Source organism: Orcinus orca, chromosome 9, assembly GCF_937001465.1.
Source record: "Orcinus orca chromosome 9, mOrcOrc1.1, whole genome shotgun sequence".
NCBI classification, from domain to species: Eukaryota; Metazoa; Chordata; class Mammalia; order Artiodactyla; family Delphinidae; genus Orcinus; species Orcinus orca.
In genome coordinates this window covers 42,982,914-43,006,134 of record NC_064567.1, presented here as the reverse complement: position 1 = coordinate 43,006,134, position 23,221 = coordinate 42,982,914, and the positions used below count along the sequence as shown (strand labels likewise).

Sequence of the window (23,221 nt, the reverse complement as noted above, 5' to 3'; positions counted from 1 at the left end):
TTTGAATGCAAGGTAACAACTTCAAAGCTCTAGAGGCAAGACCACACTGAAGTGCTAAATGCAGAAGCCAGGGTAGTATTTTCAGACATCTAGACAGGGAGCTTCTGTGCCTCGGGGCCTGTGGATTGGATAGTCGTAAAGACTCTCAGTCATTTGAAGAATGAAGTGAAAGGGGTCTGGACTTGGAATTAGATCTGGAATCAGTTCCCTACTCTGCCACTTCTTGACCTTCCCTAAGTTATTTCTTTCCAGGCCTTGGTTTCTTCTTCTGTAAAATGCAGGGGCCCTGAACCTGAATGTGCCTTAGAATTGCCAGGGCTGCTTGTGAAATATTCAGATGCTTGAGTGCCACTCCAGACCAAGTGAAACATAATTTCCAATGGCATCTGTGTCCTTTTTTTTAATTGTGGTAAAATATACAAAACATAAAATTTACCATTTTAAATTGTATAGTTTGGTGGCATTAAATGCGTTCACATTGTTATGCAGTCATCACCACTATTTATTTCTAGAACTTTTTCATCACCCCAAACTGAAACTGTATACCCATTAAGCAATAATTCCTCATTCTCCCTTCCCTGCAGCCCCTGGTAACCTCTATTCTAGTTTCTGTCTCTATGAATTTGCCTATTCTACGTACCTTGTATAAGTGAATCATATAATTGTCCTTTTGTGTCTGGTTTATTTCACTTAATGTAATGTCTCCAGGGTTCATTCATGTTGTAGCATGTATCATAATTTCATTCCTTTTTATGACTGAATAATATTCCATTGTATATATACACCATATATTGTTTATCCATTCATCCATCAGTGGACATTTGGGTTGTTTCCACTGGGCATCTATTTTCTTAATTAACCCCCAGGTGTTTCTGATGGTCAACAATTTTGGAAGCCACTGAAATGAATGTTCCCCTGGTTAAATTATGAGCTTGTGTATACCAGGTTTAGGAGGAGGAGAGTGAGATACAATGTCATCACTGAAAAGATGTGACTTGGTATTCTTAAGTATTTTATCTAGGTATATAGAATAAACAGCATGACCTCTGATGCCAATAAAATACCCTAAACTCTAGCCAAATGTTCATGGCTAGAGTTTTTTTGTTAGGAACAAAAAAAAGTTTCACGGACCCAATAACTTCTAATGTTAAAATAAATAGTTGTGTATACAGTGGTGTTCTGCAGTGCTTATATTTCTAACTCTGTGCTTGGTGACATCATGATGGTAGCTTGAAATTGACCATGGTGGTAGTGTTTATACGTTGGAAATTGGAATACACTAAAAGATTGGGGCTTTTCTCTTCTGTAGAGCTGGTTGTCAAAAATTAGCAGCACATCACTGACTATATGCCATGTGTTTGGTATTTTTCTTCTTTTTAACAAATATCACTAACAAAAAAAATGCAATTTTTAAGATAAGCCTTTGTTGACGAGCTAAAATCCAGAAATCCACGGTTCCTCTCAGATTCAGGAAGTGCAGGATTGCTAGTACGGAGCTCCCATTACCTGCCTCTATGTCAGATTCATATTGGTTGAGTTGGAGGCTCATCTGTTGGTGGAGATTTCTCCTCATCCCTCTCCACGTATGATCACACTCATCAGTGACTGCATTTCTTGTTGGATATTTGGCTGTATCTTCTGTACCCATTAAGCTTCTGTCCACAGGTTAATGTCGTTTTCCATTTTTTCCCATTTTAGAGAGGGTGAATTTTTCTCTTTAATGCCCTTATCTACCCACAATTCGATGTAATAAAGACCTCCCTCTGATTTCATGGCCTGAAGATCAGGGCAGGCCACTCACAACCTCCCAGAAGACTCTGCATATATGCTGGGCTGTTTCATCAGGCACCCTTTCTGCTGGCCACACAGTTCTAAAATCATCCCAAAGCAAAGGAGGCTTAGCTCAAACTTTTTAGAAAAGAGCTCAGGTAAAGGAGGTGGCAGATAAGAGGAAAAAGATGGGCTGTAGAAATCTACAGCCCCCTAGGGATGCCCTTCGTCCTTGGACTGCTCTTTGACAAATGCTTCCCAAAAATGTCTTAGGCAAACATCGGCAGGCTTCATCCTGCAGTGGGAGAGGCTCCTGGATGATGGGTGCATCAAGCCTGATTTTCCCATGTAAATACTTCTCAAATGGTGTAAAAAGGGGTATGCCCAGCAGGGGTTTGGTTTGGTAGACATAGAGAAGCTTATTTTAAAATTTATATAAAAAGGCAAAAGATGTAGAATAACTAAAACAATTTCTGTAAAACAAGAGTAAAGTGGGAAGGATCAGTCTACCCAATTTCAAGACTTATAGTGTAGCTACAGTAATAAAGACAGTGTGGTGTTGGTGGAAGAATAGACACAAAGATCAATGGAAAAGAATTAACCCAGAAATAGACTCCTACAAGTATGCCCAACTGATTTTTTTTTTTTTTTTAATTTTATTTATTTATTTATGTGGTACACGGGCCTCTCACTGTTGTGGCCTCTCCAATTGCGGAGCATAGGCTCCGGAAGCGCAGGCTCAGAGGCCATGGCTCATGGGCCCAGCCGCTCCGCGGCATGTGGGATCCTCCCGGACCGGGGCACGAACACACGTCCCCTGCATCGGCAGGCAGACTCTCAACCACTGCACCACCAGGGAAGCCCCTGCCCAACTGATTTTTGACAAAGGTGCCAAGGCAATTCAATGGAAGAAGGCTAACCTTTCCAACGTATGGTGCTGGAAGAATTAGACCAAAAATAGGCAAAAAAGAAACATGATATAAACTTCATAGATTATACAAAAATTAACTGAAAATTGATCATGGACTTAAATGTGAAATGTAAAACTATAAAATGTGTATAGAAAGCATGTAGGAGAAAATCTTTGAGATTTAGGGTTGGGCAAAAAGAGTTTTTACATTTGACACCAAAAGCACTTCCCATAAAAAGGAAAAATTGATAAATTGGACTTCATCAAAATAAAAAAAAAATTGCCTCGTGGAAGACCTTGTGAAGAGAAAAAAAGATCTAATTAGAAAAAGATCTGATTAGAAAATTGGAGATATTTCATCAAATAGTATATGCAGGTGGCAATAAAGCTCATAAAAATATATTCAACATCATTAGCCATCAGGAAAATGCAAATAAAAACCACAGTGTGATATCATTACTCACTTATCAAAATGGCAAATATATATATATATATATATATATAATATATGTAGCATGATAACACCAAATACTGGTGAAGATGTGGAAAATCTCATATATTGCTGGTGAAAATAAATGTTTCAGCCACTCTGGAAATCATTATGGTAGTTTCTTCTAGAACTAAATATATACTTACCATATAACTCAGCAATTACACTTTTGGCTATTTATCCCAGTAAAATGAAAGCCTGTGTTCACTCAAAATCCTGTACACAAATGTTCACAGCAGCTTTAATTGTAATAGGCAAAAAACTGGAAGCTACCCAGATGTCCTTCAGTGGGTGAGTGTTTAAACAAACTGGGGTACATCCGTACCATGGAATTCTACTCAGCAATAAAAAGGAAGAAACTATTTATCCTTGCAACTACTTGGATGGATCTCAAAAGAACTATTCTGAGAGAAAAGAGCCAATCTCAAAAGGCTACATACTGTATGATTCCATTTATATAAAATTCATGAATAACAAAATTACACAGATGGAGAGCTAGTTAGTGGTTGTCAGGGCTTAGGGATGGAGGCTGTAAGCGGAGTGAGTGTAGTTATAAATGAATAGCTTGAGAGGGCCTTGTGGTGATAGTACACTTCTGTATGTTGATTGGTTACACAAATTTAAACACGTGATTCAACTGAATAGAACTACACACACACACAAACACACACACACAAATGAGTGCATGTAAAATCAGTAAAATCTGAATGAGCTCAGTGGACCACACCAATGTCAACCAATGTGTTTTCTGATTCTGATATGTACTATGGTCATGCAAGATGTTAACACTGGGGGAGGCTGGGTGAAGGGTATGTGGAACCTCCCTGTATAGTTTTTGTACCTTCCTGTGAATCTATAATTATTTCAAAATATAAAAGAGAAAAAGGGAGGTGGTAAGATCTGACAGTTTTTTTACAGTGAGCCCTAACATCCTATCTAATCAACCATAAAGGTTGCATCTGTGTGGTATGCTTCCCAAAGTGTAAAAATGATGCAGGGCACTACATTAGTCACGCAAATGGCATTTTGTATGTGTGTTGTATATATTTTCATTTCTTCTTTATGCTCGTCAAAGAGATTTTCACTGATGTCTTTGAAATTACATTCAGGAAACTGAGGATTCCATTTGTGACTTCTTATCTGTGGCTGCCATAATTTATCCTATGAGATTGTTGGTTGTTTTGCTGTCTTCAAATAAATTTTATTTTCTTAAGCTGCTCCTGTGCATCCCATACTGTGAAACATGTTCCTGTTTTGAAAAATGCATGAATCTGACCTGAGATGTTTGAATTTGATCTTTTGATCCCTCGTTATTTGTTGCTTCGTGATGTCAAAAGGCCTGAGGCATACCATGGTTCATAGCCGAAGGTAAAGGCATTTAGAACAGAGTAAATGTAAATCCACAGAATCGGTCTTGCCTCTTCAGCTGCAAAAGCTGCATTTTACTTTATAATACTGGTTTTAAGACATCACTGGAACATGATGTTAAAGTATCATGTAAGTTAGCAAGTGAAAGGCAGCACACTATCCTCCCCAGGGACATCATTTCTACTCTTGAAGCCACGACTTTTTGAGCTTCTCCCATGCGCCTGGCAGGACCCAGTGAATGAATGGAATATGGATTTTAGAGTAAGATAAAAAGAGTGGGTGTGTGACCTGGACAGAGTAGTTTAGCTTTTCTGAATCTTAGATCCTCATTTTAAAAACTAGGGGTAAAGTGTTTTCTGCCCTAGAGTACTTTTTATAAAAATAAAATTAGGGCTTCCCTGGTGGCGCAGTGGTTGAGAGTCTGCCTGCCGATGCACGGGACACGGGTTCGTGCCCCGGTCCGGGAAGATCCCATATGCCGCAGAGCAGCTGGGCCCGTGAGCCATTGCCGCTGAGCCTGCGCGTCAGGAGCCTGTGCTCTGCAACGGGAGAGGCCACAACAGTGAGAGGCCCAAGAACCGCAAAAAAAAAAAAATAATAATAATAATAAAATTAAATTACATGTGAAAATTCCAAGTATAATGCCTCACCTAAAACAATTATGCAGTGATTTAAATTTTCTCCTTTTCTTATGTTGGAGGGTTATTTACATAATATTTCTGAAAATATTTTTGGAATTCATCTTTTTTTAAAAATAAATTTATTTATTTTTGGCTGCGTTGGGTCTTTTTTAAACATCTTTATTGGAGTATAATTGCTTTACAATGGTGTGTTAATTTCTGCTTTATAACAAAGTGAATCAGCTATACATATACATATATGTATATGCTTTGGGTCTTAGTTGCTGTGCGCAGGCTTTGTCTAGTTGCAGCGAGGGCGGCTACTCTTCGTTGCAGTGCACAGGCTTCTCATTGTGGTGGCTTCTCTTGTTGTGGAGCACGGGCTCTGGGCTCGCGGGCTCAGTAGTTGTGGAGCAGGGGCTTAGGTGCTCCGCGGCATGTGGGATCTTCCCGGACCAGGGCTCAAACCCGTGTCCCCTGCATTGGGAGGTGGATTCTTAACCACTGCCCCACCAGGGAAGTCCCTGGAATTCATCTTTGTAAATGACTTCTAGTGACGTTTTCCTGCCCACATTGGAAAACCAAGCTTATGACTTCACAGGACAGTCTCTCCAGGTTTTTCTTCTTTTTCTGTTTTTGCTCAGTATGAGCTCAACATAGTTCTTTCTTCTTCGTCTGGTGAGAAGCAATGGGTGTTGGCTATTTGACAATGGAGTGCTGGGGGTAGTATGGCTGCTGCAATACTGATTCAGCCTAGAGGTAGAAGCACTCCTAAATTAAGAAGTATTTATGGTAAGACCAGATCAAATGCAGGGATGATGGGTGATGTGGCTCATATTAAAAAGTTGTTGCAAGCATTTTGTCCTTAATGCATTGCATATTTCCTTTATTGAATTGATTATATTAAAAGTTTGAAAGCATATTTTATCGAATAGAAGCCTAATTCATTTCTGGCTTATCGAATCTGTTCTATTACCTTAACATCTATGCCAGATATTTTATGTATTACAATACTGTAAAGTCATGAGACTGGTCCTGTGAGCCACAGTTTCATCTACTTTATAGTCCTCAATAAACACATAAATTAGAAACCCAAGTAAGTCACATGGAGCTTGTGTTTTCCTTTATACTGGTGAACTGAGTTGAATTTACAAGTCATCTGTACTTATCTGATATTTCTGTGTATGTAGGATTTTATTCACAAAAGCATCAAAAATTAGGTTAAATAGCTTTCTATCACTTCTTTTTCTATTGTTGATTATTTCATTTCAATTATATGGTTAATTCAAAATTGGAAAACAAAACAAAAAAGCTATGGAAAAGACTGTTGTGTCCAGGGGGCACACGCCACTCCTTAAGAACTCCATTCGTAGGTCTGAGTCTTTCTCTTGGGATTGAGGAAATGGTTTGAATACAAAACTCCCATTAGCTAAAAATAAGCAAAATTGCCAGCAGGATTCATGGTAGGTACAGCCTTGAAGAGTAATAAAAGCCTGTTTTATTTATTTATTTTTTTAAAAATTTTATTATTTTTTTTTATTGGAGTATAATTGCTTTACAATGGTGTGTTAGTTTCAGCTTCACAACAAAATGAATCAGTTATATATATACATATGTTCCCATATCTCTTCCCGCTTCCGTCTCCCTCCCTCCCACCCTCCCTATCACACCCCTCCAGGCCGTCACAAAGCACCGAGCTGATCTCCCTGTGCCATATGGCTGCTTCCCACTAGCTATCTACCTTTCCTTTGGTATTGTATATATGTCCATGCCTCTCTCTCGCTTTGTCACAGTTTACCCTTCCCCCTCCCCATATCCTCAAGCCCATTCTCTAGTAAGTCTGTGTCTTTATTCCTGTTTCACCCCTAGGTTCATCATGACATTTTTTTTTCTTAAATTCCATATATATGTGTTAGCATACGGTATTTGTCTTTCTCTTTCTGACTTACTTCACTCTGTATGACAGACTCTAGGTCTATCCACCTCATTACAAATAGCTCAATTTCGTTTCTTTTTATGGCTGAGTAATATTCCATTGTATATATATGCCACATCATCTTTATCCATTCATCCGATGATGGACACTTAGGTTGTTTCCATCTCCGGGCTATTGTAAATAGAGCTGCAATGAACATTTTGGTACATGACTCTTTTTGAATTATGGTTTTCTCAGGGTATATGCCCAGTAGTGGGATTGCTGGGTCATATGGTAGTTCTATTTGTAGTTTTTTAAGGAACCTCCATACTGTTCTCCACAGTGGCTGTATCAATTTACATTCCCACCAACAGTGTAAGAGGGTCCCCTTTTCTCCACACCCTCTCCAGCATTTATTGTTTCTAGTATTTTTGATGATGGCCATTCTGACTGGTGTGAGATGATATCTCATTGTAGTTTTGATTTGCATTTCTCTAATGATTAGTGATGTTGAGCATTCTTTCATGTGTTTGTTGGCAGTCTGTATATCTTCTTTGGAGAAATGTCTATTTAGGTCTTCTGCCCATTTTTGGATTGGGTTGTTTGTTTTTTTGTTATTAAGCTGCTTATAAATTTTGGAGATTAATCCTTTGTCAGTTGCTTCATTTGCAAATATTTTCTCCCATTCTGAGGGTTGTCTTTTGGTCTTGTTTATCGTTTCCGTTGTTGTGCAAAAGCTTTGAAGTTTCCATTTGTTTATTTTTGTTTTTATTTCCATTTCTCTAGGAGGTGGGTCAAAAAGGACCTTGCTGTGATTTATGTCACAGAGTGTCCTGCCTATGTTTTCCTCTAAGAGTTTGATAGTTTCTGGCCTTACACTTAGGTCTTTAATCCATTATTTTTGTGTATGGTGTTAGGGAGTGATCTAATCTTATTCTTTTACATGTAGCTGTCCAGTTTTCCCAGCACCACTTATTGAAGAGGCTGTCCTTTCTCCACTGTACATTCCTGCCACCTTTATCAAAGATAAGGTGTCCATATGTGCGTGGGTTTATCTCTGGGCTTTCTATCCTGTTCCATGGATCTATATTTCTGTTTTTGTGCAAGTACCATACTGTCTTGATTACTGTAGCTTTGTAGTATAGTCTGAAGTCAGGAAGCCTGATTCCTCCAGCTCCGTTTTTCATTCTCAAGATTGCTTTGGCTGTTCGGGGTCTTTTGTTTTTCCATACAAATTGTGAAATTTTTTGTTCTAGTTCTGTGAAAAATGTCAGTGGTAGTTTGATAGGGATTGCATTGAATCTGTAGATTGCTTTGGGTAGTATAGTCATTTTCACAATGTTGATTCTTCCAATCCAAGAACATGGTATATCTCTCCATCTATTTGTGTCATCTTTAATTTCTTTCATCAGTGTCTTATAATTTTCTGCATACAGATCTTTTTTCTCCTTAGGTAGGTTTATTCCTAGATATTTTATTCTTTTCGTTGCAGTGGTAAATGGGAGTGTTTTCTTGATTTCACTTTCAGATTTTTCATCCTTAGTGTATAGGAATGCCAGAGATTTCTGTGCATTAATTTTGTATCCTGCTACTTTACCAAATTCATTGATTAGCTCTAGTAGTTTTCTGGTAGCATCTTTAGGATTCTCTATGTATAGTATCATGTCATCTGCAAAGAGTGACAGCTTTACTTCTTCTTTTCAGATTTGGATTCCTTTTATTTCCTTTTCTTCTCTGATTGCTGTGGCTAAAACTTCCAAAACTATGTTGAATAAGAGTGGTGAGAGTGGGCAACCTTGTCTTGTTCCTGATCTTAGTGGAAATGCTTTCAATTGTTCACCATTGAGGACGATGTTGGCTGTGGGTTTGTCATATGGCCTTTATTATGTTGAGGAAAGTTCCCTCTATGCCTACTTTCTGCAGGGTTTTTATCATAAATGGGTGTTGAATTTTGTCAAAAGCTTTCTCTGCATCTATTGAGATGATCATATGGTTTTTCTCCTTCAGTTTGTTAATATGGTGTATCACGTTGATTGATTTGCGTATATTGAAGAATCCTTGCATTCCTGGAATAAACCCCACTTGATCATGGTGTATGATCCGTTTAATGTGCTGTTGGATTCTGTTTGCTAGTATTTTGTTGAGGATTTTTGCATCTATGTTCATCAGTGATATTGGCCTGTAGTTTTCTTTCTTTGGGACATCCTTGTCTGGTTTTGGTATCAGGGTGATGGTGGCCTCGTAGAATGAGTTGGGGAGTGTTCCTCCCTCTGCTATATTTTGGAAGAGTTTGAGAAGGATAGGTGTTAGCTCTTCTCTAAATGTTTGATAGAATTCGCCTGTGAAGCCATCTGGTCCTGGGCTTTTCTTTGTTGGAAGATTTTTAATCACAGTTTCAATTTCATTACTTGTGATTGGTCTGTTCATATTTTCTATTTCTTCCTGGTTCAGTCTTGGAAGGTTATCCCTTTCTAAGAATTTGTCCATTTCTTCCAGGTTGTCCATTTTATTGGCATAGAGTTGCTTGTAGTACTCTCTCATGATCTTTTGTATTTCTGCAGTGTCAGTTGTTACTTCTCCTTTTTCATTTCTAATTCTATTGATTTCAATCATCTCCCTTTTTTTCTTGATGAGTCTGGCTAATGGTTTATCACTTTTGTTTATCCTTTCAAAGAACCAGCTTTTAGTTTTATTGATCTTTGCTATCGTTTCCTTCATTTCTTTTTCATTTATTTCTGATCTGATTTTTATGATTTCTTTCCTTCTGCTAGCTTTGGGGTTTTTTTGGTTCTTCTTTCTCTAATTGCTTTAGGTGAAAGTTAGGTTGTTTATTCGAGATGTTTCCTGTTTCTTAAGGTAGGATTGTATTGCTATAAACTTCCCTCTTTGAACTGCTTTTGCTGCATCCCATAGATTTTGAGTCGTCGTGTCTCCATTGTCATTTGTTTCTAGGTATTTTTTGATTTCCTCTTTGATTTCTTCAGTGATCACTTCGTTATTAAGTAGTGTATTGTTTAGCCTCCATGTGTTTGTATTTTTTACAGATCTTTTCCTGTAATTGATATCTAGTCTCATAGCGTTGTGGTCGGAAAAGATACTTGATACAATTTCAATTTTCTTAAATTTACCAAGGCTTGATTTGTGACCCAAGATATGATCTATCCTGGAGCATGTTCCATGAGCACTTGAGAAAAATGTGTATTCTGTTGTTTTTGGATGGAATGTCCTATAAATATCAATTAAGTCTATCTTGTTTAATGTATCATTTAAAGCTTGTGTTTCCTTATTTATTTTCATTTTGGATGATCTGTCCATTGGTGAAAGTGGGGTGTTAAAGACCCCTACTATGAATGTGTTACTATCAATTTCCCCTTTTATGGCTGTTAGTATTTGCCTTATGTATTGAGGTGCTCCTACGTTGGGTGCATAAATATTTACAATTGTTATATCTTCTTCTTGGATCGATCCCTTGATCATTATGTAGTGTCCTTCTTTATCTCTTCTAATAGTCTTTATTTTAAAGTCTATTTTGTCTGATATGAGAATTGCTACTCCAGCTTTCTTTTGGTTTCCATTTGCATGAAATGCCTTTTTCCATCCCCTTACTTTCAGTCTGTATGTGTCTCTAGGTCTGAAGTGGGTCTCTTGTAGACAGCAAATATATGCGTTTTGTTTTTGTATCCATTCAGCCAATCTGTGTCTTTTGGTGGGAGCATTTGGTCCATTTACATTTAAGGTAATTATCGATATGTATGTTCCCATTCCCATTTTCTTAATTGTTTTGGGTTCGTTATTGTAGGTCTTTTCCTTCTCTTGTGTTTCTTGCCTAGAGAAGTTCCTTTAGCAGTTGTTGTAGAGCTGGTTTGGTGGTGCTGAACTCCCTCAGCTTTTGCTTGTCTGTAAAGGTTTTAATTTCTCCATCAAATCTGAATGAGATCCTTGCTGGGTAGAGTAATCTTGGTTGCAGGTTTTTCTCCTTCATCACTTTCAATATGTCCTGCCACTCCCTTCTGGCTTGCAGAGTTTCTGCTGAAAGATCAGCTGTTAACCTTATGGGGATTCCCTTGTGTGTTATTTGTTGTTTTTCCCTTGCTGCTTTTAATATGTTTTCTTTGTACTTAATTTTTGACAGTTTGATTAATATGTGTCTTGGCGTATTTCTCCTTGCATTTATCCTGTATGGGACTCTCTGTGATTCCTGGACTTGATTAACTATTTCCTTTCCCATATTAGGGAAGTTTTCAACTATAATCTCTTCAAATATTTTCTTAGTCCCTTTCTTTTTCTCTTTTTCTTCTGGAACCCCTATAATTCGAATGTTGGTGCGTTTAATATTGTCCCAGAGGTCTCTGAGACTGTCCTCAGTTCTTTTCATTATTTTTTCTTTATTCTGCTCTGCATTAGTTATTTCCACTATTTTATCTTCCAGGTCACTTATCCGTTCTTCTGCCTCAGTTATTCTGCTATTGATCCCATCTAGAGTATTTTTCATTTCCTTTATTGTGTTGTTCATCATTGTTTGTTTCATCTTTAGTTCTTCTAGGTCCTTGTTAAATGTTTCTTGCATTTTGTCTATTCTGTTTCCAAGATTTTGGATCATCTTTACTATCATTCTGAATTCTTTTTCAGGTAGACTGCCTATTTTCTCTTCATTTGTTAGGTCTGGTGGGTTTTTAATCTTGCTCCGTCATCTGCTTTGTGTTTTTCTGTCTTTTCATTTTGCTTATCTTACTGTGTTTGGGGTCTCCTTTTTGCAGGCTGAAGGTTCGTAGTTCCTGTTGTTTTTGGTGTCTGTCCCCAGTGGCTAAGGTTGGTTCAGTGGGTTGTGTAGGCTTCCTGGTGGAGGGTACTAGTGCCTGTGTTCTGGTGGATGAGGCTGGATCTTGTCTTTCTGGTGGGCAGGTCCATGTCTGGTGGTGTGTTTTGGGGTGTCCGTACACTTATTATGATTTTGGGCAGCCTCTCTGCTAATGGGTGGGGTTGTGTTCCTGTCTTGCTAGTTGTTTGGCATAGGATGTCCAGCACTGTAGCTTGCTGGTTGTTGAGTGAAGCTGGGTGCTGGCGTTGAGATGGAGATCTCTGGGAGATTTTCCCCGTTTGGTATTATGTTCAGCTGGGAGGCCTCTTGTGGACCAGTGTCCTGAAGTTGGCTCTCCCACCTTAGAGGCACAGCACTGACTCCTGGCTGCAGCACCAAGAGCCTTTCATCCACACGGCTCAGAAGAAAAGGGAGAGACAGTAGAAAGAAAGAATTAGTAGAAGTAGAAAGAAAGAAAGAAAGAAAGGAGGGAGGGAGGGAGGGAGCAAGGAAGGAAGGAGGGAAGGAAGAAAAAAAGAAAGAAGACAAAGTAAAATAAAGTAAGATAAAATATAATGAAGTTATTAAAAAAAATAATAATTATTAAGAGGAAAAAAAAAACCCAAAAAAACGGATGGATAGAACCCGGAACAAATGGTGGAAGCAAAGCTATACAGACAAAATCTCACACAGAAGCATACACATACACACAAAAAAAGGAAAAGGGGAAAGAATAATAACTCTTGCTCTCAAAGTCCACCTCCTTAATTTGGGATGATTGGTTGTCTATTCAGGTATTCCACAGATGCAGGGTATATCAAGTTGATTGTGGAGCTTTAATCCGCTGCACCTGAGGCTGCTGGAAGAGATTTCCCTTTTTCTTCTTTGTTCTAACAGCTCCCGGGGCTCAGCTTTGGATTTGGCCCCGCCTCTGCGTGTAGGTCGCAGGAGGGCGTCTGTTCTTTGCTCAGACAGGACGGGGTTACAGGAGCCGCTGATTTGGAGGCCCTGGCTCGCTCAGGCCGGGGGTGGGGGGGGGGCGTAGGGAGGGTCACGTAGGGCGGGGCGAGCCTGCGGCGGCAGAGGCCGGCGTGACGTTGCACCAGCCTGAGGCGCGCCGTACGTTCTCCTGGGGAAGGTGTCCCTGTGTTCGCACACAGGCTTCTTGGTGGCGGCAGCAGCGGCCTTAGCGTCTCATGTCTGTCTCTGGGGTCCGCACCTTTAGCCGCGGCTCGCGCCCGTCTCTGGAGCTCCTTTAAGCAGCGTTCTTAATCCCCTCTCCTCGCGCACCAGGAAATAAGGAGGGAAGAAAAAGTCTCTTGCCTCTTCGGCAGGCCCAGACTTTTCCCCGGACTCCCTCCCGGCTAGCCGCCGTGCACTAACGCCCTGCAGGCTGTGTTCACGCCGCCAACGCCAGGCCTCTCCCGGCGCTCCGACTGAAGCCCGAGCCTCAGCTCCCAGCCACGCCTGCCCCGGCGGGTGAGCAGACAAGCCTCTCAGCTGGTGAGTGCCGGTCGGCCCTGATCCTCTGTGCGGGAATCTCTCCGCTTTGCCCTCCGCACTCCTGTTGCTGTGCTCTCCTCCGCGGCTCCGAAGCTCCCCCCCTCCGCCACCCGCAGTCTCCGCCCGCGAAGGGGCTTCTAGTGTGTGGACACTTTTCCTCCTTCACAGCTCCCTCCTGCTGGTGCAGGACCCGTCCCTATTCTTTTGTCTCTGTTTATTCTTTTTCTTTTGCCCTACCCAGGTACGTGGGGAGTTTTTTGCCTTTTGGGAGGTCTGAGGTCTTCTGCCAGCGTTCAGTAGGTGTTCTGTAGGAGTTGTTCCACGTGTAGGTGTATTTCTGATGTATCTGTGGGGAGGAAGATGATCTCCACGTCTTACTCTTCCGCCATCTTCCCGGAAGTCTGCAAAGCCTGTTTTAAATGAACTCCTAAGGACACAACTTAAGCCCTAGAATGGCTAGTCAGGTTTTATGTTTATCCCTTTTCATTATACTTCCGTATATTCCTGGAGAACAGTGTCTGAAAAAATGGTTCATTAAAAAATTGTATTGGGCTGGGGTAATCTGCGGCTTATTGACCAAGTCTAGGGGGTGGGGCTGCCCGATCAGGTGGCCCAGAAACAGCAAAGATTGGCAGACCTGTCTTCTCTGCTTCCCTGTACCATGTGGCATGAACCGATTTCAAAGACCATACGGTTGGTTTCATTTAAATAAATATGGCAGTTTGTATGCTACTCCCCCCCACCCCCCATAAAACAAGACAAAAATAAACCAGTAACTTGGAGCATCAAAGTTGATTTTGGAAAGAAAAGGCACCCTCCTGAAAATTAACTTAAAATGAGGTGTGCACAGTATGGGAAGAGGGGACCGAGAAGGTGTTGATATGTTTCTCATTTCTGAGGGTCAGTAGGTGCTGGTATGCTCAAGGACTTTCCTTCATTGTGTTCAGCCCTAGCTGACCTGGTCCATGGGGGACTGCGGATGGGGGTCGGTGTTAGAAGAGACAGACTTTGGCATCTGAGTTGCTCCAGGAAAACTTTGCTGTTTCTGGAGGTGGAATAGTGAATTGAACTAGTCTACCTGCCAAAAGAGAAGACAGGACGTCCAAGGAATGTCATTCTTTCTCCATTTCTTTTTCCCTGTGTTTTGCAGGAATAGCTGCAAATATTGGTGCTTACTATTTATTATTAATGAAATGAAACATTGATTAAGTACTTGCTACACACAAAGTATTGTAAATGACCTAGAATAGGTGTTTGAAAGGACAAGTCTTCTTGGAGTAGGAGCACAAGAGCACACCCTCAGTGGGGAAGTTTCCAAGAAGGCTTCCTAGAGGCTGTGACCTTGAGTTGAATCTTGAAAGAGGAGTTAGCCAAGCAAAGAAGGAGAGCCTGGGTGACCTTTGTGTCCTTGTGGGGATGATGGAGTTGGAGGGAATGGAGGAGATCTGGGTTTTTCAAGACGGGACCAGCATTTGCGAAATCATAGGATGAGATTATCCGGCCATATTTGGGAGAATTCTAAGTGCAGCATGTCTGCAGTGTGGGGAGTTTGGGAGCAGCAGCAAAGAGAATAAATAAGTGAGTCAAGGCCAGACCTGAGAGTTGTATACGTTAAGAAGTTTGAATTTTATAGTAAAGTTCAGTGGTTTTCCATCCTGGCTGCACATTAGATTCCTCTTCCACTTCCTACCACCAGAGACTCTGATCCTACTGGTCTAGAGAAGAGAACTTGGGGATAGGTACCAGTATACACTTCAGCCGGGTTGAGAACCATCAGTCATTGATAGAGTTCAAGTATGTGAATGAAATAATAAGACCTGGATTTGAAAGAGCGCACACTGGTAGCAGTGCAGGAGGATGCCTGAAAAAGGACCCTATCCCAGCCAGAAACAGTGAGCCTGTTGTAATAGTCCAGGTGAGGAACAACCAGCAGCTTAGTTGAGGCAGGAGTGGAGGGAATGGAAAGATAATTGGAAGAGAACATCTGGAAAGTGGGGGGAGGAGGGAGCAGGGTTCGGGGGGAGTGATGGAAAAAGGAAAATGTGGTCAGCTTGCCACAGAGAAGTCTTATAAGATAGTAAGATAAGGGTTGAGTGTCCCCTTGGATTGGGCACGTGTAGGCAGCTGCAGCCCAAGAGAGTGACGTTTCAGTGAGATGATAGAGGCAGAAGCCGGATAGCCTTGAAGAACTTGAACCTATTTAAAGAAGTATTCGAGTTCATTAGGATCAGGGAAAGGTGGATAACCCCTGGGACCTAGATGGAGTTGCAGGAATGAAGGGAAAACACTGGAAAGGTAGGTTGGGGCCATGTTGTGAGGCCCTTGGGTGCCAAGGGTTAAGTTATTGGTAACGATAAGATGCAGTTCTCTGCTCTTAGGCTAAATGTTAACTTGAAAAAAGAGAGGATTAAGACTAGAAGGGTGAGACTGGGTGGAGCTAAGGCTCATTAGATGGCCAATGCTATCTTTTTTATGGTCCTGATGATTTTTAACAGCTATTTTAACAACAGAATGATGAAAATGTGTAGTATTCTGTCTCCCTTGGCATAATGTGGCTGCTGAAAAAGGTCACAGCTAATAGGAAAAGTGAGTTTTATTGCTTAATTGTGGATTCAATTTGTTTGTGTGCTTCCTGTTTCCATTGCCGAGTTGACCAGTTGACTAGTTAACTAGGCCAAGCGTCTCTGCAAGAGTGTCTGTTTAAAAAAGTGCTCTGAAATTCTTCCCCACCCTGAAAATATTTAATATAAAAAGCTGAAATAAATTTACAAGTGATGTGTAGCTAGTTTAGGCTTGTTTTTGTATTATTTTAGTTTTGTATAGAAGAATCATTTGTGGCTACATATGATGGTTTAGCTCAAGGTTTCCCAGCCTTGGCACAGTTGACATTGTGAGCTGATTGATTCTTTGTTGTGCATTGTGGAGTGTTTAGCAGCACCCCTGGCCTCTGTGAACTAGAGACACGTAAGCATCTTTATTCCCGACCTGTGACATCTGAAAATATCTCCCAACATTACAAAAAGTCCTCTGGGTGGGGAATTGGAGGGGGAAGGCAAAATCACTCTAGATTGAGAGCTACTGGTTTAAATATATTACAGTGATTTAACCAGAAAATAATCATTTCTTCCTGCTACAGTATGGATGGTTTTCATGATGCTCGTGGAATCTAAAAAGCTTTTTATCACCCGAAGAAAACTAATGAATGTTTATAAATTCCCTTGTCGAAAGTTTATTTAAAAATATTTAAAGATAAAGGAAAAGTGACTTTACCGGTTGCCTAACCATTTCCCTGCCTGCCCAGCTTACCCACTTTTTCATTTAGTTCCTGGATCTGCTATCATTTAATTTTATAAGGACAGAGTTGATTCCCCCCTCCCACCCCGCCCCGGGCCATGAAGTCCTCAATGCAAAGGATATTATGAATTAGAAAGTGTCCAAATAATTCTGCCAATTTAGACCTGTATGTGAAAATAAGGATTTCATACAGGACAAGGTTCTAGTGTTAGTTTCACACCAAATGCCTTCTAACTTTGAGTAAGCCACTTTAATCTTTTTTGTGCAAATTTTCTTACATGTAAATGAAAGAGAGAAAGTAGATTATCTGCAAGTTTGCTTCTAGTTCTAAATATCTAAGATTGAAATCTTTTGATTGTTTCTTTGGGTTGCTCCTCCACCCCATGACACATCCCTCAATGCAGTGCAACCCAAAATGTGCTCTGCAGGTCACCAATGGTCCAGAAATGACGGTGCCGGTCTATAATGAGAAAAGTACAGAATCGGAGAGTAAGCAACTAGAAATGTTTATCATGATTCTACAAAGTAATTCTATACCTGTTACATATAATAATAAAAATTTATATTTTGCCTTAATCTTTTAAATTTAATTTTATAGTAATCTATTATTATTTTATAAATTTATTTATTTACTTTTGGCTGCGTTGGGCCTTCGTTGCTGCGCGTGGGTGGGGGGCTACTCTTCGTTGCGGTGTGTGGGCTTCTCATTGTGGTGGCTTCTCGTTGCGGACCACGGGCTCTAGGCATGTGGGCTTCAGTAGTTGTGGCTCACGGGCTCAGTAGTTGTGGCTCACGGGCTCCAGAGCACAGGCTCAGTAGTTGTGGCGCACAGGCTTAGTTGCTCCTAGGCATGTAGGATCTTCCCAGACCAGGGATCAAACCCGTGTACCCTGCATTGGCAGGTGGATTCTTAACCACTGCACCACCAGCGAAATCCTATTATATATATATATTTTTTCATGTGCTTCAAGAAATCCTTTCATAATTGAGATTTTATTGGTTGTTTTGAGGATCAGTGCACAGACATTTCAATTTGTACACAGTTCTTAACATACGTACCAAAAACCGAAAAAATCATATAGTTGTGATTCTTTTCTGAACAGTTATTCCAGTGACTTTCCAGCTTAAAATTTGGGGGCAAATTTTCCTTCACAGGATATCAAGTACCAATATCTTCAAATATTGATATGCTGTTACATTGTAAGTCCCACTAATTCACAATTTAATATCATATACACTACATACTCAAATTGTCAATTGTTCACAGCACATTAACAGTTACTAGAAGAACTAGATTACCACGACCAAAGATGTTACAGAGTGCACAAAATTCTGCCCAGGAGAGCCAAGATCAAGGGGTGAGTGGTTTGCTTTAGGAGACAATTCTACCAAAAACAACGTGGGAAGAGAAGTAATTTAAAGTGTTTAAGACATTAAATGCACAACTGACTCCAAACTGCCATTTAGTGTGCTTTGTATTATAGGATAGAAAAGCTACCCTCCATCTGTGGAATGTTAAGCTGACACCCAAGACAATCAAACCTCCCATATTCAATATCCCACTATTTTCTGGTTGTACCAAAAAATAAACAACCAGCAAATGATTGCACCTCTTAAAAAAAAAAACATTTACACTTAAAAAATGGGATGAGGTGGGATTCCTTCCTTTTTAAAAATGTTTCTAGAGCTACTAAAAAACTTGCATTTACAAAATAGTTGATAAAAATATTCCTCTGGGTACAAGAAGGGAAACAGGGACCACTGATAGGACCAGGTGTGTGATATTAATCAGACTTGGCTTCTTTCTCTCCTGCTTCATCAGAAGCTGGGCTCTGCTCATTTTTAGTTTCTCCATTTTCTGCAGGTAAGTCTTCTTTAGTCTCTTGGTTAGCCACTTCAGCCTGTTTTCCCTTTGCGCCCCTTTTCCCTTTTTTTTTTTTTTTTTTTTGGCAGTACGCGGGCCTCTCACTGTTGTGGCCTCTCCCGTTGCGGAGCACAGGCTCCGGACGCGCAGGCTCAGAGGCCATGGCTCACGGGCCCAGCCGCTCCACGGCATGTGGGATCTTCCCGGACCAGGGCACAAACCGGTGTCCCCTGCATCGGCAGGCGGACTCTCAACCACTGCGCCACCAGGGAAGCCCCCCTTTTCCCTTTTGTTTGCACTTTTTTGTCAGAAGATTTATCCTTTCCTGCCACCTTTTTTGGCCTCCTTTCCACTTTTGCAGGAGCCGGTTTAGCTGACAACCTCGCCGATCTCCTCTTGGGCTCCTCCTTCGCCGCCCCCTTGGCGGAGCTGACCTTCCTCTTGGGCATCGTGGCGGCGGGGCGGGCGTGTGCCGGGTGCGTGCTGGGTGCGTGCTGGGTGCGTGCTGGGTGCGTGCTGGGTGCCTGCGGGCCGCGGCACGCCGAGAGCCTTCGTGAAGCTGGGCTGCCTGGCCGCTGCCGCTCCTCCCAACGCCCGAGCTGCTCACTATTATATTTTATGAAAGTATTGGCCCACACTGGATTGGAAAAAACAAAAGCAAAACAAACCTTTCACTAGAGATGGTTTGAGAAACACTGCCTCAATGTATGATGGAAAATTTGCTTTGCCTCTTTTTCTACCCTGGTCAATAGTAGTTATTTAATATATTCCTCCTCGGGAGTTTCAATGAAAAGAGGGACAAGATATTGCCTGTCTGCCCTATTAACAGCATAAAATTGGTGGTAAATAGATTTTATTATAAAGAAATTTGCCTTACAGAGAATAAGAAGTAAGTCTGGAGTAAATCTGAGGTTCCCTTTGATTGTGTGTATGTGTGAGTCTTCACACAGCTCGTGTTAGTGTCTTGCATTAAGATGTTTATCTTAGAACATGAACCCAAAGAGCAGTGAAAATGTCCTTTCTGAAATTATCCCCAAGAATCCCTTACATATGAAATCTACTAGGATGCTTTGTCTATTGGAGTCTCCAAAACCAATCAATGCTGTTGAGGGTAGGTAAGGTATGGATTATACTTTTGAAAGAGGTTAACGCCTATATTTTTGAGTCTATTCATTCATTCAGACTCATCCGGCATTTGGGAAAATCTATTATATGGACTCAGGTGTGGTAGACTGACATGTCAACAAGGGCAGTTAAGCAATGAAGCTCATCATAATTTGACCTGGGTCTTTATATGTTAAACTGTGGTGGAGGAGCCAGCCTTCCAGTTGAGTTATTTGAAGCAGAAAACATTGCTGGGTTCCCTGCATTGTGGACCACTGGTGCCAATACCTTTTACCCCATTTTGGGTGGAATAATCCAGAGAGGTCTGCCCTACTCCTGGAAGCCCTTTGCACATGGCCTGGCATTGTCTGGGAACAGTCTCTTGGCCTGCAGTTCCTGCCTGGTCTATATGGGCTTGTAGTGTACTTCCTCCTTCAAAGTAAAAAAGGCAAGCTCTTTGCCTGCCCTATTAGCAGCATAAAAATCACTCTTTCTTTCAGTTTTTTTTTTTAATCCAGAGGCTGAAAATATATAACATATTTGGAAACTCCACTGGCAGACTTGGCAGGCATTTCATATTTACTTGGACTTAACATGAATTGGATTTGGTCCTCTGATTTCCCCACCTCCATCTCTCGGAACAAGTTATTTATTAACCGAGTAAGTCTGTGGTAGTGGATCAGACATGCGCATGGCACGTCTTTTGTAAGTGCGTTTGTTCCGTAAGATTTATGCTAGCCCAAATTATTTTATACTTGTTTTCATTGTTGAAAATTTACTGTGTTCATTCTGGGTTTGGCGTAAGTATTTGTAGTGTGCTAGGCGTTCCTGTGGTTGAACATTTTATCGCTGTAACACTTCATGCAAAGGAAATTAAAAAATATAGAGTGAAAGCATTTCCCTAATATGGTTCCAATCAGCTGTGTACTTTTGTAATTTGATTTGTAGGAACTAGAGAGAAGAGTGTTACTGAGCTCTTTTCAGTCATTCATAATTCTCTGGGAATTCAAATCATGGTTCCAAGTTTATGAAAACATCTATTGAAATCTTAAGTCCTTTATTTTTCTGTTTGTATTGAGGTTGTTTTTTTGTTTTGTTTTGTTTTGTTTTTTTATTACCACTGCAGTATCTAAAAGAATTCAGAGAAGGAGGTGAGTCTCCTCTTTGTATCTTGGACAAGAAAAACTGATGTGAATTGAGGTTGATTGGCTTGGCAGAAGTCAGTCACTGGTACAGAGGGGCAGGCCCTTTTATTTCTGCATTATCCCATGTGTGTGTTCCTGCTGCTGTACTCTTTGGGCTAAGCAGTTGGGCTATAATTGGTAAATTCCATTTGCCTGGTGTGCTCCTAATAATCTATTGTGCAATTACTAGTGGCACAGCCAGGTGCATCTTCCTGGAAAATGTAACTCACAAGGTGGAGGATGTTATTTGGGCAAACTAATTCAAGATCTAGGTTGTGATCCTTGCATCATTATTTCTTTGGCTCTTTCTCTACAGAGACTTAAACTTGTTTCCTTTTCTGAGAATCTCTGGCCTTTGACTTCTGTTTTTGCCAATGAATAAGCATGACTTCTGTTTTGGCTAGTGAATTAACATGTGATAATCCATATATTGTTAGTTTCAGATTTCCTTAATCTAGTTCATACCTAAAAGTAAAATCAAAGTGAAATATGAAATCATAGCTCTTAGAGCTTGGAGGCAAGGCTTGGAAGGTTTCATCTGTTGAAGACAGTAGTAGCTTGTCAGTAGTCTTAGATGGGTGTAGAATTTTGCAATCATTTCCTATATTTTAATTTTTTGCTTTTATTTCTTACCATGTTTTACATTTCCCTCTTGACCTTCAGCAATCTTACGTTCATGTAGTCTTGTGTAAAGTCCCCTTTCACAGTGGTGTTTTGAGCCCTGGTCCTCCTCATACTTGACTAGGCATAAATAAAGTCACGAGGTTATGCATTTTGGCCAAGAGAGTTCATCAATCAGTGGTTTTCTATTTGAAAATATAGTCTGTGAGGTTAATCTTTTCAGTAGTCAAAGAATTAATGTAAGCGAAAGCTAGGTGGATATTCAGCAGTCTTAGTTGTGTTTGGAGGAAAATAGCCAAGGAACATGGTGGTTCCTATGATCGCTAGTTCTGGCTTAGAAGACATAACTTCTTTTGCTTCAAAGATAAAGGAAACCCACATTCATTCTTGGCCTTTCTTCCTGCTTCTGTGTTTCGTCTAGGTTGTACCTATGAAGGAAGTACCTATAACAGCTCCTTCAAATGGCAGAGTCCTGCTGAAGCCTGTGTCCTGCGCCAGTGCCAGGTAAAGTCCATCTATTTTACTCTCCAGTGACAAGAAATCCATAAAGTCCTCTTCAGAAAACCTTTTCGGATATCACAGAACAAAACTCCAAAGAAAAAAGCAAAACAAAAATGAGAAACAAATGAAAAACCAACTGTATCCTTGTCCAAATTTATTGTGACAGTCACCATAACAAGACAGTTACAGGATAGATATTGCATGGGACTTGCTTCCAGAAACGCATAGCAGAATTGTTCACCATTGTTAAACTGTGCCTGGAAAAACTCTGAGAAGATGCATATGTCCTTGGGGAAAATTCATGTCTTCCTGTGAGTCAGCTTTGCAAAACACGAATTCTTATTAGCAGAAAGAGGTATTGTTAGAGGATATATGTTTCCCTTTTTTTGATTTAGAAACATTTTGAGCAGGAGCCAGTCTGCGTTAAATCAAAGCAATTAGTACATTGTAACCTCAATGATTTCAACGCAACAAATTTAAGAACCACCAGTTTGGATCCTAGGGAGCCCACTGTGCCTGGTGCTTGCTGAACTCTGAAAAGAGAACTGTTTCCCTGTGGCTCTAATCATTACAGGTCTTAAACAGGCAAGATAAACCAAAGGAGAGATGAAGAATTGAAATTGTCTAATTCCTTTTCTTTAAAGAAATACTCTGTTAAAAAAATGATCATCTAATTTTGACATAATTTTAAAATTTTTCTCTGTAGAGAAGATACTGTTAAATCATTTTCCCCCAGTCTCATTTCACTGTTCAAGGGTATACTTTTGCATTTAAAGGAGAACCAAGGTTAGTATAATAACGCATATTTCTCTCTGATCTTATCACAAGTATATTGACATTTAGTTTATTGAAATCTAAATTTTATGTAATCATGTTCTTTGCATAAGCCCACAGTGGGCATGTTCACTCGTAAGATCTTCAGTTACTTGTTCAGTTAAATGTTCAGTTTATTTATGTAGTAATCTAAATTATTTATGAAAATAAGCAGTAGTTAGAACAGATATGAATAATAGATTAATTGACTCAATAAATATTTGTTGAATTTTTACCCTGAGTTATACATGCAATCAGCTTTATGGAACAAAATAATGACAGCAATGACTTTTAATAACATGAAAAGCCCACATTCATTCTGAAATTTGCATCACCCCATCCCCACCCTGCTTCTTGACCGACGTGATTTCCAATCTTTGAGAGGGACACTCCGAAAGCCATGGTTACACTGTCTTTCAAACAAGATGATTGCATGCCTTTTGGAGTGTAGTGTAACATTTTTATA

At 40.4% G+C, this 23,221-nt stretch overlaps 1 protein-coding gene across 3 annotated transcripts in view; it reads left to right on the top strand.

The window, feature by feature from the left end:
* Positions 1-23,221, top strand: part of BMPER (BMP binding endothelial regulator) — a 262,469-nt gene that overhangs the window by 46,683 nt on the left and 192,565 nt on the right. For all 3 annotated transcript variants that reach the window (XM_049714462.1, XM_004269912.3, XM_033428300.2), the window contains exon 4: positions 21,863-21,945. In XM_049714462.1, the coding sequence (XP_049570419.1) occupies positions 21,863-21,945 (83 nt within the window). The remainder of the gene's footprint in view (positions 1-21,862; positions 21,946-23,221) is intronic.